We start from the raw sequence: 20,989 nt of genomic DNA on the forward strand, positions 1-20,989 counted from the left end.
AGACATTACACATAAACTGGTTTAAGTGATCAGAAACTGGTTTAAACCTATAACAAAACAGATGTTCAGTGCACATAAATCAGTTTGGAAATGGCTGAAACCAGTTTGAGATAAACCTAGTTAAATGTAGTATCAGACTTAACTGATTTGGGTCAAACCAGTTTATGCAATGTTTGTCCTAGACCCCTTGCTGGTTTAAGGTAAACCAGACTCTCCCAGCATTTTGGCATGCTCTCTGGGCTGGATGGGGCTCTAAGCTTCACAGGAGAGCTGGTCCCTCCCTTCTGCTCCCTGGTTGGAGCTCCAGCAGAGACTGCAGATACAGCAGGGTCTACCTGGCTACCCCCCTCGCTGCTGAAGCAGAAATCCTCCCTCCCTCCCTCCCTCCCATCTCCCACAGCACAGACCCCACCCCTATAGACCCTAGGCATGTGGTATGTTAGCTAATGCCAAGAGGTGTCTGTATGTGTCTCCAATTTCACTGGGAGAGGCAGACAGAACAGTTATGGCTTAGGGCTTTGTGGAGCTAATCAACAGGTCAGCTGGTAAGCTGTTTAAGAAGAGTTTGACCTAATGGAGAGAAGGTATTGTTTTGCTGATGTGGTGATAAACACTGTTATCAGGCCCCTGCTGGCTTGCTTGCCTGTCAGTTTGCTGCAGACAATATAAAGAAGCTGCGTGGGAGATTGAAAAGCTCTGTATCATCAACAGATGCATGCACTGCACAAAGTGCTAGCAGGGGTCTGGGGTCTGGCAACACTCCCACACCTTGAGCGGTGAGCGGAGGAAAGCCTGGGATTGTGCAGGCAAGGTTGGGGTTTACACCCCTCCCTAATCAGAGGCCATGTTCCCCCTCAGCTCATCACTGTGGAAGGGAAGAGAGGGCTGCTCTAGCACCGCCTGGCTTCTAGCCTGAGCCAAGCATGTTTCTGCCTTTCCTCAGTCCAGAGAGAGTGCCTGCCTGGTTACAAACTGATTCAGCCTAGCCAGGTTAAACTAACCTGCACAGATTTAATCAATTCAAGCTTAGGCTTTTTAAATGTCTGTCCCTAGCCCTAATGTTATTGTAAAAGCAGCGTGAACAACTACTGGAAGTAACAGCTATTGAATAATGTGTCAGTCTATAACTTGAGCTACCTTATACCATCAACTCCTAAGACCAAGAGGTGAACATTGAGTTCAGTGGGATCTGAAATAATTTAGGTCTACTTACATGATGGACTATTTGCCAGAAAGTCCATAACAAAATCTAGTGGCTGGGAGCTGAAGGTAGAAATGGGTTGTGATTTTAATTACCATGAGGATAGTTAACTTCTAGGACCAAAGGAGGCTTCCTGTGAGAGATCATTTAGGTTAAGATTTTTTTTGTTATACGCTTTAGTTTAACCCAAAGTTGAAGAAGAAATCACTTGGTGAAATTCCACAGCCTGTGTTAGCAGTTCTGACAAGGTGGTCAAAACAGTCTCTTTCCACTTTAAAATCTATATTTCTCTCATTTTTACCAGGCTCAGCACTTGAAAGCTTGTAGAAAATAACAGTGTTAGTAGTTAGTGTTAGCAGAGGAAGTGAATTGAAGTCCTAAACTAAGTTCACAATACTTATCCTTTCTAACATGACTAGTTCCATTGGATGTTCTTCAGTACTGAAGTGAAACAGAGAGCATGTCTTCCCCTGCTTTCAGAAGTGACAGAAAAATAATAAGGAAAGAAATGACCTTGAAAAGTTAGTGGATCAAAGTTTGTTACTAATTTAGAAATTGTATTTGACAGTTGCATACTGTAATTATAAATTTAATTTTTAAATATTTCTCTTATAATAATTCTGATAATTTATCAGAACATTCCAAGTAGTAAGTTTCAAGTAGCATTCATTCCAAAATTTCATAAAATACAACAGTACTTCTAACCATCTGTGAAAAAGCTGCCATGCAACAGAAGACTGGGAATTGCTAACAATAATGACAAAAACTAATTCTAAACAGGCTACAGTTAGAGTCTCTTGCAAAAGCAATATGCATCTTTTCAAGCTGGTCAAGCTAAAATTGCATTTTAGAAAAGCAGTTTGTCTTTCATTACACAGGAAGAAACCTATTATCTCAGTGCCCAAACAAGTATATAATGCAAAGATCAGGAAATAGGCATGTATTATATATTAAACAAGGAACATTTTCTTACGTGTTTTGTATAATATTGAACATCTTAAAGCACTGATCTTGGCTGAGCACTCATCTTGGGCTTTGCTATTGTGCACCCTGCCTGGTGTCCCTGCAGGTGGGGTGGAGCAGAAAGCACTGTCCTGACATTGCAGGAGAGTATACCAGCTATCACACCCCATAAGGAAATACAGTATATGTTCCCTTCTTGTTATAAAAAGGATGGCGATAGACTACTCCTGGTGGCTGTAGGGGACAGGATGACAAAAAGTAGCATTCTTAATATGTAGCAAGGACAATTTAGGTTGGATGTTAGGAAGCACTTTCTAACTCTGAGTATAGTTAAACATTGGAAACATTTAGAGAGCTGGTGGCGTCTCCATCCTTGGAAGCTTTTAAGAGATGGTTAGCCAAACACTGATTTGGAGTAGTTTAGATGAAGATGATCCTGTCTTGAAAAAGGATCGCTTCCAGCTCTACTTTTCTATGATTCTGTATCTGGCCATCTCTATTGGTGGGTTTGGAAGAAATGAGGGAGAATATAGCCTAGAAGGCACTGTCAGAGATCAGCGAACTTGTTAGTGAAAAATGGCTGTTGCACAAGGTTTCCCGAACAATCCTCCTCCTTGTGTACCTGCACAGAGGTCAGCCATGATGTGACCAGGTATATCTGGCTGTTCTAGGGCTCTTCTTGATCATTAAATATTAAACATTTCTCTCAGCCATAGACCAGGGAAAGAGTCTTTACCACTTCTGTGATGTTGCTATTTACATAAAATATCTTGTATTCAGATGTAGCACGTTTGCAAGGTTGGTTTCTTTTCTTTCAGTAATTTTTAAATAGTTTATTTAGCACTAGAAAATTCCTTTCATATCATCATCCACCCTAAATTAAGCAGCTCAAAATGATGAATGGCTAAGAATTGACATGCCTGTGGTGTTGATTGTTGTTGTTAGGCTTTATACAAACTTATCTTGAAGAGACAGTCTCTCTTTCGAGGAGTTTACAACATAAATTAAACATTTACAGTAAATAGGTACCATCAGTGATGCTTTAGTGAATTATAGTAACCTGCATGCTATGTGAACAGAACTTTCAGAGGCAGAGTTCTCCAAGGAACAAAATTATTCATAGCCCCTGTGTTAAAAGTGTTAGAAATGACTCCCTCTATGCATCACAAGAGCAAACATTATCCAAAAATTGTGAGAAGACTGGCCCATGAATCATTTCCCTGGAGAATGGCACTGGTACCTGCTTGGCATGCAAAGATACAGCCTATTTTCCTTAGCAAAGGAATATTTTTCTTGATGCATTCCTTTCCTTTTGTGCATCCGGGAATTCTGATTTTAAAGACGCAATTTTTATCTGAGTTTTTCTGGAGGAGATGCCACTCTACACTATCGTCTCCTCAGTGCTGTGTCAGTTGGGTATTTCCCCTACTGTGGGGAAGGGGTGCTGATAGCGGTGTATTCTTGGATGCAGGAGGATTGCAGATTGCTCATTTTATCTCCATGGAGCAGACTGAAGTTACTCTAACATAACATGGCCCAGAGCTAATCTTTGCCTGCTGGGGCATAACTTTGAGATGTTCAGGCCCCTGACAGATCTTCCATTTAAGATGTGATTAACTGATTAATCACATTGTAAATAGTGACCAGGCCACACAATCAATTAATTAATGATGTGATAGAATGGGGAATATGCCACAAAATTATTATACAAAATATGTTTCCCCAGATGACAGACCTGTTAGATGATTGGGCTTCCAGCTGGGGAAGCGCATCATGCATTCCTGTGGCTAGAATTCCGGTAAGCTGGTCAGAGCTTCCAGCCAAGGGAGCACATAGGATTGGGTGATCCAGGCTCCCAGCCCCAGAAGCACATTGTGTCCTACTGTGGCTGGGAGCCAAGCTTGCTACTAGCTGGTGCAGGGGGAGCCTTGGATTGCACATGTGGCATGGCAGGTGCCAGGTAATCACCGCATAGGGATGTGGCCCTCAGCATCCCGATACATTCACTTGCTCGCCACCATTGAGAAAACCCCGGCCAGATAGTCAGACTTTGGGTTCTCTTGATTCTTTCCTGCTACAACTTGATGTAACATTTATTTTCAGGAGGGGTGTTGTCCACCTAAGTCTGACCCTGGCCCGGACGTCAACCAGTGTGCTTGGTTTGTCAAATAGCCCCGAAAAAACGTGCCCCCTCCGGTGCGCTTGGTCTCTTCTCCGCCTTCTATGCCTGAAGTTGTGACCTCAGGTGCCACTGTTATTGCCAATCCACCTAGGTAATTAATGAGCCACGGTGGTAATTGATGACCTGCTGCGGCAGTTAATGCATTTCCTGAGCTCTTCCAAGCTCTCAGACCAAACTGGTCTGCCGCCCCATTCCTGGGGTCCCTTTTCAAGCTGCTGACTAGCAGTTCTACCCAGCCTGCGTTCTCTCCCTCTCCCTCATCTCTCCCTCTCCATGTTGGGTTGCCCTGCCGGAAATAGCTCTCGGGACTCCGGAAGAGCCAATCTGACTCACCTGATGAGCTGGTAAAGTTGGCTTTGGGCACACCAAGGGCTCTCTGCGGTGTGACCATGGCCTGTCTGGTGACCTGTGGCCAGGGTTGGTGGGTTCCTGCAAAGAGGCATCACCAGCCTCTTCACAGCAGGAAGTACAGTTGTTGGGATCCCTCATCAGATCCCATCCACACCTTTACTTCAGCGTCTCTCAAGGGCCTTAGAGGACACTTAGCATGAGTTGATATGTTCTAACACGTGGCCACTTGCATTTTAAGTGCCTTTAGTACAGTCTAAGTTTAATGTATAAGTTAATCCTACACACCAGCAAAGTGTTTTAACTTATGCCTTTTTGTGCTCTCTGTTACTCCTATTCTACACACTTCCTTTCTGCCACTTATGTGTAAAAGTTCAATACATCAACTTATGCTGCATAAATTACACTACCTGTGAATTTGTTCCATAGGTATATCAAGTAATAGATACCCCACCTACTCTCTGTTCTCTCTTCCAGGATCTGTTTACTCCCTAAATATAATAAAATATTTGTTTTCCTCTTATGCTCCCAAAAATCTATTTAAATAAACTTTGTGGAATGCAGTAACAGAGGGGTTAAAGCATCTTGTTAAAGTTCTAGACGTATGAGTGCAAGCTCTGCTCTGGACCTGTGCTGAAGGCTGTGTTCAGATCACCCAACTGTAAAAAGGGTCCCATGTCATTTGGGTAGGTGATTCATATGACTTAGCATGATGTTCGTTGTTACATCACTCCCATGCTGTTAGCTCAAGGAACTGGCAAGCCTTAGCCATGCTAGCTCAGGGCGGAAGGGTGGTGTGGACCTCAACATTAAATTATCTGTGTGTTAAATTTGCATTAGTTTTGTTGTAACTTAAAAATAGATATCTGACATTTAAATAAAGACTGTCACAGCTTTGGCATCATCTAATTTGTGTCATGTATTGAATTGAAAGGGTACATATCCATAGGTCCTGCTAGCTGGAAGAAAACATAACCTTTCCCTGTAAAGAAAACTGGTAATCTGTCAACTGCCCAAACACCTTGATTAAAGGCAGACAGAAAAACCCCAAAACCAAAACTAAATAAAACCCTTTGTTGAGCACTCCTGGAAAAAGTAACATAGCACAGTGAAAAAAAATCTGAAATTCTAGACTAAATGAATTTGGTCAGTAGTGATAAGCAGCACTTTTACAAGCAAAAGTAGAGAATGAATACATGAAAAAAATTGAAAAGTATGTTGGACTCCTGATATACATGCTACTTAGCATTATGAGAAAGGCCTTTCCCCCCTACTAAGAATTTAAATGGTATTTAAGTATCTTAAATGCAATCTTGGTCTCCCCTGGTTTAATCATAGTGGGCACTTCTATGCATGTTCTGATTAGAACAAGTTGAAGCAGGCTTGACTAAATGAGTCAGCTGGAGCATTCAAATCAGAACAGTGTGGCATCTCATGTATTCAGCATTCCTGCATTTCAAAATGGCAGCAGAGGTGCATTAACTAAAACTTGTTGAATGAGCTTTAGTTAAAGCTCCCCCACCACCATTTTGAACTGCAGACCACTGAATTCACAAGATGCTGCAGGTGTTTTAATTAGAGCAGCTCCCAAGAGTCACTCTAATGAATCCCCTTCTCCCCACTCCCCCCTGAAGTATGTGTATAGCTGCCAACCATTCCTAGACCATCAAAGACAGTTGCTTAATCCATCTTCTAGAAAACCTCCAATGAAGGCAGTTCTACAACTTCTCTGGACAGCTACGTCTACAGTTTTGATTTTATTTTGTCTGTTTCCCTGAGATTTAAGGTAATTCTGTTTTGCTACCATTTTAACCCATTGCTTTGGGTTCTGTCCTATAGGATAAGGGAGAACAGTTGTTCTCCTTCTTTATGGCAGCCTTTCAAATACTTGAAAATTGCTAGCATACCCCATCCCCCTTGTTCTCTCTCTGTCTCTCAAAACTAAACGTTCCTACTTCTCTCAGTCTTTTATCATATAGCTTATGTTCCAATACTTTTAATATCTTTGTCATTTGCCTCAGGATCCTCTTCAGTTTGTATTCATTTTTCTTAAAATGTACACAATACTGTAACTGAGGCCTAGCTAGAACCAAACTGAGTGGTATAGTATAGATAATGTAGCCCGATATGGAATTTGCTTTTTTCTTTTTCCTTCTTTTTTTTTGTCAAGCTGCCAAGTTATGTAAGTGTGCAATAATTTTTAAATCTCATTAAATGATAAAACAAGTAGCCTTTGAAGCTGGTAATGGATACTTACCACTGGTTCTTTTTCAAATTCTTTAAACTCTGTGATGCACTTCTAAATACAGTAATCTCAAACGCATTTGTAAAAAACTCTTCAATCCCCATACTGTCTATCAGGATAGAAGAATATAAGTAGACTTGACCAAAAAATCTTTGGTAGAGCCAGAAGACCCTACCCTTGGTAGAGGGCCTGTAAACTTCTCTTGAGTACCCTCATCTGTTGAACCAAAATCCTACAACTTTCTGAGAGGCTATTCACCATTTTTGTCAACTGCAGATTTTTTCCCATTGCTCAAAATCAAGAATGTTCCAGTTTTGACCCAGTAGAGACCTGTCATCAACATTGACTCCATTTCTGCCAACCAAAGTAAAAATTCCATCAATATAAGCAACTCTAGAAATCACATCATCAGTCTTTTCAGTGGAGTGGAAACTGGCAAGTTTAAAGTAATGTGTACATTCACTGTCCTAATATTTTATATTATCTTGCATAATTATCAAGTATAAATACTGAGTTCAGCATCAGGACCTTCATTTGGGATGACCTGCTTCTCCTCATTGAGAACCCTATCCTATAGCATAGGGCTGGACCTACAGCAAGCTGGGTTGGAGAAGTAAGCAGTTTATTCCTCCTTCCCCAATTCATCCACTTCACTTTACCAGGGCAGTGCCACAGACCCCATTCCCTCCACCAGCACTAATCAGTGGGAAAATGGCCAGTGGTGGGATCCCCCATCTATCTTCAACTTCCCTCCCCAAACCACTGACTGCATGCACTTTTGAAACACACCTTCATATTGGTCACAAGAAGTATTCAGGAGTGGGTGCAGGACCTTGCTCACTTTTTATACTAATATATTATCAGGGGCTTCAGTGGGTTGGAACAGGATACCATTTAGGTGGTATCCTGTTCCAGCTCCCTGCTTTCAGGGGGCTGGGGCCCCCTCTGGCAGGGCTGGGGGGCACCGGCAGGGCTGGGGGGAGCCAGGAGCTGGTGCCACCCCAACCCAAGCAGGCAGCAGCAGTGGGGGAGCTGGCTCCATGCTGCTTGTGCTGCAGCTGCCTGCTGTTGGGGGCAGGGAGCTGTAGAGTTGGGTCCCTAGCCCCATAGCTTTGGCAGCTGAGAGCCCCCATCAGCAGGGCTGGGGGGCAGGGACTGTGGGTGGGGGGCAAGAGGCATTAGTAGGGGGGCAGTTGTGGGGCACTGAGGGGCACCAGCAGGGCTGGGGGCACGCAGTGAGGGGCACCAGCAGGGTTGGTGGAGAAATTGGGGGGGTGTGAGGGCACCAGCAAGGCTTGGGAGGGGTGCGGGGGATTTTTGTTTTTAATAACAGATGTTGGGGTTTTTGTCAGATAATTTGCGATTTTTGTGTCGGAAAATTTGTGATTTTTTATCAGAGAAAAACAGGATTCAGGACGATGACTGTCCTTGTATTATAAGAGGTAGTAAATTATAAATCTCTATTTACTTTTTCTTCACTGTTTAGTATTTTGTAAACCCTTATCATGTCCCTCCTCAGCCACCTGTTTTCTAAATTGAATAAGTCTCGCCTCTTTAGTTTCTCCTCATATATAAACCCCTCCATACCACTAATCACCCTTGTTGCTCCCCTTGGAAATTCCCTAATTCTTCTATATCCTTTTTGAGGTGTGGGGGCCAAAACTGGGTATGTTATTCATGGTGAGGACACACCATGGATTTATAAAGGGACACAGTGATACTTTCCATTTTGTGAATCCATTTTCCATTCCATGTTTCCATATACTTCTCTTCTTAATAATCCCTGACATTTTGTTTGCCTTTTTAACAGCTGCTGAACACTGAGCTAGGGTTTTTAGTGAACTGTCCACAATGACTCCCAGATCTCTTTCCTTTGTGGTGACAGCTAATGTAAAGCACATCATAGTGTTGGTATACTTTGCGTTATTTTTGCTCATATGCACCACTTTACATTTATCTACATGGAATTTCATCTGCCACTTAGTTGCCCATTAACTCAACTGTGCCAGATCCTTCTGTAATTCCTCAGTCTGCCTTGGTATTTACCACTTTAAATAATTTTCTAGATCATTTATGAATGTTAAACAGCACTGGTCCCAATAAAAATCCCTGGGGGACCCTGCTGTTTAATTTCTCCTATCCCAAAAACTGACCATTTATACCCACTCTTTATTTCACATCTTTGAACCAATTTCTGATTCACAAAGGGACCTTCCCTATAATCCCATGACTACCTAACTTTACTAAGAGCCTCTGATGAGGGCCCTTATCAAAGGCATTTTGAAGTCAAGATATACCATATCAACTAAATCACACTGACCTACCTGCTTACTGACATCTTCAAACAACTCTACTAAGTTGATGAGGCATGATTTACCTTTGGGAAAACCTTGCTGATTCCTCCCCAGCAAGTTATGTTCATCCATATGCTGAAAAGTTCTTTTTTTTTAATTATTGCTTCTACTAGTTTTCCAAGAACAGAAGTTAGACTCACCAGCCTGTGCTTTCCTGGGTCACCTCTGGAGCCTTTTTAAATATTTGAATCACATTGGAAATCCTCCAATCCTCTGGTACCAAAGCTGTTTTTAGTGACAGGAGCACACTCTTGACTCATATTAAGCATATGGTCCACTGTAACCCTTCTGTGCAGTTCTGAAGCCTAGACAATCATTTCTCAGTCGGTATTTTTGCATGTAATTATTCTGTTCCAAGTGCAGGACTTTGCACTTATCCTTGTTTAATTTCCTTGTTGATGTTGGATCATTTCCCCTGTTTATCCAGGTCATTCTCAATCATAGCCCTACTCTCCAAAGCATCTGCAGCACCCAACTTTTGCTGTCATCCACAAATCTGCTAAATATGCACACAGTTCTGTCATCCAAATCATTCATGACAAAGTTAAACAATATTGGACACTGAGGAACCTCACCTGTTACCTCCTCTAGGCAATGAATCATTAATGATAGCTCATTGAGTACAATGATCCAACCAGTTTTCTATCCACTTTACAATATTTTATCTAATCTAGATTTCTTTAACTTGTTGAAGAGAATGTCATGGTAGACTGTGTCAAAAGCCTTGCTGAAGTCAAGGTATATCACATCTACTGTTTCCCCCTAATCTGTAGAGCCTCAAACCTTATCAGAGAAGAAAATCAGGTTGTTCAGGCATCACTTGATCTTGGTGAATATGTGCTGGCTACTCCTGATGACACTGTTCTTCTCTAGGTGATTCCCAATAGATTATAATGTTGGCTACAAAGGACCAATTCAAGGGATCATAATAAATTCTAGCTTATTGGACAGATGTGAAGTTACTAATAAAATCATAAATGCAAACTCTGAGTTATGGGTGGTACCAGTCACCTTAGCACACACAAACACATATATACCCAGTCATTTAAACCCATGTAGTATAGTGTATAGTAGCTGCTGTAATGATTGTGGGAGCACTGGTGTCAGTATATCTACCTATCCGAGTCTCTGGAGTCTGCTGTTGATGGTCAGCTTCCTTCAAGGCAATGTCTTCTCCAGAAGGGGGTTGCCTGCTTGTCCTTCTGTCTTGGTAGGTCAGGTGCTGGATGGGAGGGCACCACTGAGGATCATGCTTTACTGCTTTTTATCCCTTTCTGGCAGACGAGTGTAATCCCCCAGCATCATCTTGGCTACCCAATCCAGAGGTCGCTGTCCCACATGGGTCTTGAGTAGTACCTGACAGCTGTTAGTCACGGGGGTCTCTGCCTGCTGGTACCTGAAGTTTTGGGAGTCTACCTTTGACTTAGTGACCTAATGGCTGTATTGTCATGGGTTACAGGAATAGTCTATAGGGTGAATGCTCAGTTCCAAGAATCAGTTCTTTAGCTTGATTAGCTTAAAATGGAGTTCCTTTGGCTAGGCTATTGTCTACTGATGATTATCATTCACTCACATTCACTTAACAGATTTTATCACTTTACAGTTACAATTTCAATGCAGTTTTAACAATGATTCAGGGTATAACTGCATTCTACATTCCTTAAGAGTTTAAAAGTATAAAATATAAAACACAAAATGCCATGGTAAAGATGAGACAGATGAAATATGAAAATGCACTGTGAAAAATATATAAAAATACAATGTGGTAGTGAGGATCAAAGCCTTCTGGGGACAGTAAATGAGTTAGGTTAGCACAGGATATATTTACAAACTTAGCAGTGGATATTTTAGTTCTTTTGTTTTCTGTAGTGACACTGAGCTTAATTGATATGTAGATGTAGTTTCTAGTTTTCTTCTACAGAGAGCCACTTCAGCTTTCTGGCTGGCTCTGAGTCTTGCCACATTCATGCAATGAGTGTGCTAGGTCTCTGCCAATACTTAGAAGGAAAAGAAATGCACAAAATGAAGAGGGGGGTGCAGGCAAGAAGGGGCTTCTGTTATATCCATGTCCAGAAGGAAAATGTACAAAGGGGCCTTTCTGCTACACCTTGAAGACCTACTCCATTATTGTCCAGGTTGGGCCAACTGATCTATAATTCCTGGAATCCTCTTTTTCCCCTTTCTTAAAGATGGGCACTATACTTGTCACTTAGGATCTTACCTGACCTCTACAAGTCCTCAAAGAGGATAGCTGAAGGTTCTGAAATTACCTCAGACAATTCCCTCAGTACCCTAGGATACATCTCATCTGGCCCTGCTGACTTGAAAGCATCTAGCTTCTCTAAGTAATCCCAATCTCTTCTTCCACTTCTTTAGGCTTTTCTCTCTTTCCCTATCTTTGCTGCCAACTGTGCTCATCATCTGATAGCTGTTCCTATTTGTGAGGACTGAGGTCAAAAAGGCATTAAATATTTTAGCCTTCTCTGCATCATCTATAATTAGACTGCCTTCTGCATTTTGCAAGGGACCTAAAGGTTCTTTGGTCTTCCTTCTACTTTTGCCATACTTGTAGAATTCCTTTTTATTGCCTTTTAAGACCTTGCCAGTTCCATCTTAAATTGGGATGTGGACATCTTAATTTTCTCTCCACATGCCTATGTGCTGCTCTTATATTTTTCCTAGTACTATGACCAAGTTTCCACTTTTTGTAAGATTCCTTTTTGAGTTTCAATTCATTGAAGAGATTGCTCTTTAGTCAGGCTGGTCTCTTGTTGCACTTTCAGTCCTTTCATAACATAGGGATAGCTTGCTCCTGTGCCTTTAATAGGGTATCTTGAAAGTACTGCCAAATCTCCTGGACTCCTTTTCCTCTCAAACTTGCCTTAGACTCTCCCCTCAGACTTACATTCTACCCATGGATGTAAAATTACAAAAAATACTTGTAAAGTTTTATCTCTTATCTCTACATTGTTAATCCATCTGATATATAATTTTAAAAAGGCACCTCTGTCATAAAAAATTACAGAAAGCTTTATATAGCTATACTATACTGTAGCAGAAAGCTAGACTGTATGGAAGTTTGCTTACCAGCTCTCCCTAATCTTAAAAAAGACTCTATTATGCATTAGAATACATAATGAAATATCATCAATAATTTAAAATAAGCTAAACTTGTAATAATGAATATTTTGTGCAAGGTGCCATAAGCATTATGTGCAATCCCTGATTTTTTTTCTATGTTTGTTCACCTATTTGCTAATGTGCAAAACTGAGTAATTTACAGTAGATCTTCACTGCAAGTGTCAAGGTTTCACTATATTTTACTTAAGGTGCATTAAGGAGATTTAGGTGTGCATCTACACATAGACATGCTAATGCACATTAAGATGCATTACATTTAGGTGCAAATAGCTAAGTCACGTTAGCACGTTCAGATGCACTAATACACATTAACGTGTTGTGTATCCATTGACGCACACTGTGTTAATGAGCATTAGACTGTCTACACGGTGCTAATGTGACTTAGCTATTTGTGCCTAAATTTGATTCCTGCTTTATGCTCACATAGCCTAAATTCCTGCTGGGGCAGGGGGGCGGGGGTTCCTGCTCTTTGCAAAACTGGAGTATCACAGGTTTCTCTGCCAAAAGGAGAAATTTGTGTTTTCCCTAATAAAAGGGGAAATCCATGGTAACTAGGGTTATTTAGCCTAGAGAAGAGAAGACTGAGGTGGGAGTGGAGATTTGATAACAGACTTCACATACCTGATGGGTAGTTATAGAAAAGATGGCTATGGGGGACAATGTCCTCAAGCTGCCACAGGGGAAATTTAGGCTGGAGATTAGGAGGAAATTTCTGACTATGAGAGTGAACCAGCGCTGGAACAGGCTATCTAGAGTAGCATGAAATTTCCATCCCTGGAAGTTTTCAAGTGCAGTTTAGACAGGTACTTGTAGTCAGGGATGATCCTGCCTTGAGCAGGGAGCTGGATTAGATGACCTCATGAGGTTTTTCCCAACCCTACTTTTCTATGATCCTATGAATGCCCCTTTGACAAGAGATTTTGTGTTTGTGATGAAGAGGAACAGGAGGGACGGTCTGTTTGTTTTCTGTTTTACAGGACTTCCTTATGTTCTGTTTCATTCTTTGCCTGCTTTTATTCCATATTTTTTCCTTCCTTGTCCACCCTTCAAGGAGGAAAATGTTAAAGATATGAATAAGAATGCAAGGGTTTGGGGTTCATTTATGCTAAATTCAAGTGGTAAATTCCTGCATTACATGTCAAGCAGTCATTGTTATGGTATGCTAGCAGGTAGGACTAAGTAGCTCTAAATAAGATGGGAAGGAAGTGGAACTGGTTGCCTGTTCCACAGGAGAGGTATTCAGGAAAGGAGTAGGATCAACTGCAGAAACTGGTATGATTGCCTGCCCAAGAGGGAATGTGTTTTGAAAATAATTTATGTCCTTTTAGCACTGCTTACCCTTTTCTTCTCCAAGAGAAAAACAGGAGTTCCTATAGCCACATACAAATTAATCATATATCTTTTATCAACTCCTGTTCCAACCCCATCTTACCCAAATTTGTGTTTTCAGGGAAGACAAAAGCAAGGACATGTTTATGGTCTCGAAATACTTAAAGGGCTACTATAAAGAAGAAGGAAAATTTTCTCTCTTGCTGCAGAGACAAGCACACGGACCAATGACTTAAAGTTGCAGCAAAGTAATTTTAGATTCAATATCAGGAAATCTTCACTGTTAGAAGAGTAAGGCAGTGGAAAAACTGCCTAGGGAACTTGTAGACTCTTTGTCATTGGAGGTATTCAAGAAGAGGTTGGGCAGCGATAGCCATAGGTAGCTATGCCCATTTTTGATGATGGGTATTTCGTGTGCTCATGGGCTTTGCTGATTGCCACATGGGACTGGGAGTGGATTTCACTCCTCCCACCCTGCTTTCTACTACGTATCAGGATTTTTTATTAATTTATTTTGATCTTCCTCAGAGGAATTGGGTGTTGACTGCAGTCAGAGCTGGGGATCTTGGTTGGGATATGCCAGTCCTCCTTATGCTGGGTCTTAAAGCTAGAGGGTCTTGCCCCTCAACTCAGGGTCAGCCCAATCACTATATTTGGGTTCAGGAAGGAGTTTTCAGATTGGTCAAATTGGTCTGGACTGGGAGAGGTTTTGCCTTCCTCTGTAGCTGAAAGTGTGGTATTTTACCTGGGATCTCTTGAGCATATATTCACCTTTTACAGGAGTGGGGCATTGGCTGCCATGATCCCCCTGCTTTATCTGTGACAGGTTAGGGTGTTATGTCTTGTGTTGAGTCAGGTTTGATGGTAGTTTTACTAAGAAGTTAGATTATGGATTTGCATAGGATGGCTTGGATACAGATGATCCTGCCTCAGGCAGGGGTCTGGACTAGATGACCTATGGAGTTCCCTTCTAGCCCTACTTCTCTAAGATGCTATAATTCCAAGGCTGATGGCTCAGTCTTCGCATCTCCAACAGGCACAGTTTTTAGATCCTTATGTGATACAGTAGTACCTTCTGGCCTTTTCAGTGAGTGCATCTTAGGTTGTAGATATTGCATTGCTTCTTCTGAATCCAACTTTGTTTATATTTTGTATAGTAAATAAAAATACAAAGTTCCTTGGAATGGCTTTGCATAAATGTGATACTTACCCTTTGATCGTGATACCTTAGACATAAGACTAATTGGGCTATGTTTAATATTCCCAACAGGATTATCTCTTTTTTGATATTAGAGACTGGTTCAGGACTAAGAACAAGCAGAAGCCTACTGGAACATTTTTAAGTATCCTGCAATTCTCATCAAATAAAATAAACAACCAGAAAAAACAACCTCTTCAAAGTGTCCTCACTATAAAAATAATTGCAATCATCTTAAAGTCCATTAAAGGGAAAGACAAGTTTGTAACAACTTAACATCATAAGACTAAATTATTATTTTATTAATAAACATCTAAAATTGATATTATGGGTTTTTCCCCATGTGGTTAAGGCTTTTGAATGCCACATTGGAAACCTGGTTTATCCTTTGTTCTGACATAAATTTCCTATGTGATGCTAGAAGGATCACTTAAAGCAAGCTTTTCATGATTATTAACTTTGTATTCCATATTTTCTGGGTCCTCACCTTGAAACACCTGGGGCCAGATTTCCAGGAGATCTCAGTGCTCCTACCAAGAGCTGATCATTGAACATAAATAATACTACAAAAATGTAAAGTACTTTGAATAATTAGATCCAAGGAATCCCATGGCAGGCACAAACAATTAATACATATTTTTTGGCTTAGTATCTCTGTGTCTTGCTGTCTTCCATCTGTAAAATTAAACATGCCTAAGCATGCCTCTCTGCCTCAGAGGGATGTGGCATGAAACGAAAGTTGTTAAAAATTTTCATTGAGCGCTGCCTATCTTGTGCACTGATTAAGGAATGGATTCAATGGAAGTAATGCTCTGAGAATCCCATAGTTTGGCTGTAGCATAATGAATTCACAAGTGGGGTCAAATCAAGTTAAAATAAAAGATCTTAAAAGTTAGGAAATGCCAAAATTAATTACTTGATTTTTACAATGATAACATTATTTTTGTGTATATTCGTGTGGTATGTACTTACATTGAAAAAAATTTTGCCAATGTTTTAAAATTCTGTATTTTATATACTGTTCAGTCAAGATAAATGAATATAATAGATAAATGTTCTGAAAACAAATTACTGGAAGCACTATATATCTACTGCAGCAAGGGACAAAAGAATTTAAATGGCTTCTAATGCTAAAACAAGATGCAAATACACCTGTTTTCACAGTTTAGCAGCAGATATCTAAGAGTTCATCTGTTTCTGGCTGTCTTCCCACCACTGCCTTCTTCTGGACATTTCCTCCCCCACAAACAAACACAAAAAGTAAGGGGAGGAAGAGGAGGAGGAGAAAGCTAATGTTTGTGTCACACATGTCCTGTCATTGGATTTTTTTTTTACCACCCCAGTCCACGCTAAGTCTTCTGTGCTGGAAATAATTAGGCCCTATGAACAAAGATGAAGCAAAAATCTATACAATTCTGGTTGCCAAAAAATGAAGGCAGAGCTGCCTAATTAAGGTTGCATATGGAACTTTTTTTGGATGAATGGGCTTCCCTTTTTGATAAGCAGCTCAACAGCAGTTATGTCACCAGTCTGCTGTTAATTAAGTGGTGTTCACTGTATGCCTGTACAATTTCATGAAAAAAAAATCTTGGGTAGCAACATCATTTTGTAGGAGCTCTGCAATTAAAAAGAAAAGTCTCTAAAACGTATTTTGTGGGTTCTATTCCAATGGCAATATTGTATTTTCTCCAATATAGTAAGTTCTTTATTTTTACAGAGCAGCACAAAGCATTATAGAAACCTTAATCAGTGAAAGAAGAACAGATGATATAAAGGATAGATGGGAAGGTTAAAGGCTAGATTTGAAGACAAGTGTCTCAGTGGCTTGCAGACAGGAAAGAAAATGGCTTCCAATGATTGGGCAGGATGGGTAAAAAGAGCAAATTACAATCCTGTCCAGTTGCAGGGAACCCATGAGGCATGGAGACCTGGAGAGGTGAATATGAAAACAAAGGACGTAGGCCAAACAATTGTGATTTGTATCCAGAAATGGAGGATGGGAGACAGACCCTCTAGACCCTCGCTCTGCAAATAGCTGAGAAACTTCTCTGTTCCAAAGAGATGAGGTTAAGTCAACAGAACACCTTAAACTTCTTATTTTTTCTCACTGTACACATCAGTAGCATAACTTGGGGAAGGGGACAACCATAGCATCCCTGGGCACTGCCTTTTAGGAAAGGGAAAAAAGGTGGGCTGTGCAAAATAAGTGCTACTGCTGGCAGCACAGCATCCAGAGCTTCTGGATGCTCAGCCACTACCCAGGGTGCAAAAGTTGTTCTGCTATGCCTCTGGTAGATAAATATAGGTGGTGACTAAGCACTCCCTGGCTGCATCCAGACAAGTATAGCCATCTGCAGTGCCACACACTGCACATTCAGGCATTCTTCATGGTGCTACCTTGCAGCGCTGGAGTGAGGGGAAGATTCTGGGGTCAAAAAAACCTGTTCAGGGAAAAAGGTGGGGCAGCGCATGTGGAGGCAGTGTGTACCGCCCAAAACCGGAACCTGGCTGGTCGGAGTCATGCTTTGGCTGCTGGCCAGGCTCCCAGCTGCAGGAACATTGTGTCTGCAGCTTCCCTGGCTCCCAGGGCCTAAGGTAAAGCTGCTGGGGCCAGCACAGTTGCAGGCCCAAGCTGTCTGCCCAGTGCTGAGTTTCCCTAGTGACTGGACCAGCCCGCCCAAAGCTTCCCCAGTCTCTACTCTGCCACCAGTCTCTTGCAAAAACTATTTACACTAAGGTAATCTAGAGTGGCTTTACTTTAGTGTAACAGAAACTGTGTAACCCAGAGAATCCTGCCCCAGAGAGGCATAACTTTGATTTACGTAAGTGCTTAAAACTAGTTTCAGGTGTTAAAGTGTGGACAATTCAAGTGTTAAGAGCTCCAGGACCTGCGCAAATTTACCATGTAACAAGGCCCTAAATAATTTACTCAGAGTGGCATCGCTCACTTCCATATTGGATGCAGGGCCAAGTGCAAAATTGATACTCAATTATAATGAGTATGATTTATATAGAATAATGAAATGCATATAAAAATGATGCTATTATGATCATTTTCATAGGTTTGTGTTTTCTGTCATGGGTGCATTTTACCCATTAATATGATGGGCAAATTCAAAATAAACTGAATTGTTTGACTGTTTGGCTGGAGCTGAAATAAGCACATACATGTCTAGCATACTTACATTATTGCAATATACAAACAAAGGATACATAGCATAGCTGGAATATATTATCTGAAATGGATTGTTAAGCATAACCCATTTGCAATGAATAGTGATTAACATATGAATAATAAAACATGAGTACAAAAGTGTAATTCACAGTTAACTAGTTGTCCCTGTACTTTGGAGACCTTAAGCACATGGGCTTAGTAAACAAGCAGACAATCCCTTTAGCCCTCTCTTTCTGTTTTGCGGCACACTAGCAAGCTAATAGTTTGTACGGATATTTTTCTGGAATAGTGTTAGTGATTGCTTTTGTTGGTTTGTAAGTAGGGATCTACATAATTCACAATTGTGCAGATTTTGAAGATTCCACAAAATCTGGCATTGCCTGTAAAATCCAGGCAATGCCTGTGTAATCTGTGGAATCTCTGAAGCTTATGGTGGGACTTGCTGAGCACTATAGTAGCTTGCTAGGGTGGGGAAGTGGGGAAAGAGGGGCTGCCTGCTTGACGGGCTGCCAGCAATATGGCTGCTGCCCACACCCCTCACCAGTGATTGGCTGCAAGGTTGCCTGTCATGTGACCTTACCCCTCTCCACCAATCAGCTGCAAGGGATGGGGCTGCATGGAGGACAGCTAATCAGTAGCAATGGGTGGGGACACATGCTAGGCAGCCTCTGCAGCCAGTCAGTGGTGAGGGGTGGGGCTGCTGGATCCCCGTGACCAATCACAGGTGTGAGGGGGAGGAGGGGTCAGCCATACTCTGCCCACAAAACAGCTACCCGGGCCTACATTCTGCCTGCAAAACCAGGGGGCAACCCCTGTGAATTAGGTAGGGTTCTATTCATAATTTATAATTGTGATATCATAAATATGTGGCTTATCACACCGGGGCTTTGAAATTTAGAAGCCAGAACTGATCTTATTGAATCCAATGGAGGTTTGCTATTTACTTCAGTAGAAGCAAGTTATGGCCAACAGCATCCAATGTATTTGTATATCTTGCAGCTTTTAGAAGTGTCAATATTTGTATTTACTATCTAAAAATTACAGTAATATTTAAACCTCACCTTCTACTAAAAATAGTCATGCTTCTTTTGATGAAAATGATGCCGGTTCCAATCTGTGTCTCTCTTCTTCTAGCCTTGCTTTGCATCCTCGGAAAGACGTCGTAGTTACTGCAAGTGATGACCGCCTCTGGAAGATGTGGGCCTTCCCTAATGGGAACATCATTATGACAGGTGAAGGTCACACCGATTGGCTTTCTGGTTGCTGCTTTCATCCAAGGTTAGTGTAAACAGTACCCTGAACCAGCCCTAATCCTTCCTGGCGAAGTACTTGTTTGCTCTTTCTTCCCTCACTGGCCTGCTTTGATGATTTTCTATTCTCAGTATAACCCTATGCTCCCTGCTGAATTTCCAAACATGTAGATAAATGTACCTTTGGCTTTCACAGTGTTGACTTAAGATTGATTGCTTTTGGTATTTTGTACATCTCAAACTTTGTCCACGTGCCAGAACATCTAACAAGGTGTAATAAGCTTTTCAGGTCTAGTTGTGTTTATTCTGTTTGTGGTCATGCACCATAGCATGCCTGGCATGAATTTTTAGTGACACTGAGCAGTTTATTTTCCTTTTAATAATTTGTTGTGGGTTTTATTTAAAATATTCCAGTTGAGTTAAGGAGCGAGATTGTGAGCTTCCCACTTGCCCTTCATCAAAAGTCAAATCATGACTTGGCAAACAAAAGTGGATGTTCAGAACAGGAAATAATCATATATAAGTTACTGAAATATTCTGATAATTAATTGGATTTGGTGGACATCCCATTGAGAAGTATAATTATTTTACTCTGAGAAAATAGGTTTTTCATCTGGTAGGATTAGAGCTATGTGCCTTAAAAAGATTTTGCAATGGATTTATGGGTTTTCAGTTGTAGTAGGACTCTGTTTTTAACACAGTCAACACCTATTTGAGTCCTCAGCCTAAGTTTCATCTTTAAAAAGACCTATTTAGACCCCTGATATTGCATTTAATTAATTATTTGCAACATATCATCTCTACTGTCTTTGGGGGAGGGGAAGAAGGAGACTCAAATTAATTCCAAGGCATTTACTGGCTTAACATATCATCCTTCATCATTCAGTCTAATACACCCACACCAACATCTACACAACTGTAGGCCTAAGTGAAGAACTGTGTTCTCATTTGGGGTGGAATTTTACTATAGGTAAATGTTTACCAGTGTTTTTCTGGATTGATGTGAAACTGTTTACAATGGCAAATGGAATCCTGATCTGCTTTTGTTTAAGCACCCAGAGCGTCCATTCATTATTTTTTTTTATCCTTGGAATTTGGAGTCTATGAGGAGTACAAAATTGGAGCCTAAATATGGTGTCAGTACTTCAGAACACCTACATTTACAGTTATACCGTTAGAAACAATACTCTGTGTTGCAAGACACCCCTGACACTTATGCAGATTTAAAGAAATTAAAAACACAGTAAAATCTGTGTAAAAAGAGAAACGGAAAGTTTCCATTTTCTTTAAGGGAGCAGAAATATTTTTTCATTGATTGATAACTTGTGTTGTAGAATTGGTGAGTACACAGGACATTGATATCTGATTTATAGATAAGGAAAAATGATGGCATCCTCTCACCTCTTTACAAACATAAAACTCTTCACTGAGAAAAGAGAGCATAATTAGAAGAACATGCTATCATTTATAAAGCCTCTGGGCATACTAATCAGATTTCAATAATGCATTGTTACCATGACATCCAGTGACTCAGACTCAGAAAAGAATCCTCATTAGTCTTTGACCAGCATACAGTCCTTTCAATAGACTTTCCTGTTTCTCA

General features: G+C 41.0%; 1 protein-coding gene and 1 long non-coding RNA gene across 2 annotated transcripts in view; one reads left to right on the forward strand and one right to left on the reverse strand.

Moving 5' to 3' along the window:
- LOC149867181 (uncharacterized) overlaps positions 1–9,565 on the reverse strand; it is an 80,082-nt gene extending 70,517 nt beyond the window's left edge. The window contains exon 1 of the long non-coding RNA XR_016441613.1: positions 9,434–9,565. This is a non-coding gene — a long non-coding RNA (uncharacterized LOC149867181). The remainder of the gene's footprint in view (positions 1–9,433) is intronic.
- Positions 1–20,989, forward strand: part of SPAG16 (sperm associated antigen 16) — a 947,700-nt gene that overhangs the window by 510,927 nt on the left and 415,784 nt on the right. Inside the window, exon 11 of the mRNA XM_090041227.1 lies at positions 19,271–19,414. Within this exon, the coding sequence (XP_089897353.1) occupies positions 19,271–19,414 (144 nt within the window). The remainder of the gene's footprint in view (positions 1–19,270; positions 19,415–20,989) is intronic.

The sequence above is a fragment of the Crocodylus siamensis genome, chromosome 4 (assembly GCF_052110815.1).
Source record: "Crocodylus siamensis isolate JL-2025a chromosome 4, ASM5211081v1, whole genome shotgun sequence".
Taxonomy (NCBI): domain Eukaryota; kingdom Metazoa; phylum Chordata; order Crocodylia; family Crocodylidae; genus Crocodylus; species Crocodylus siamensis.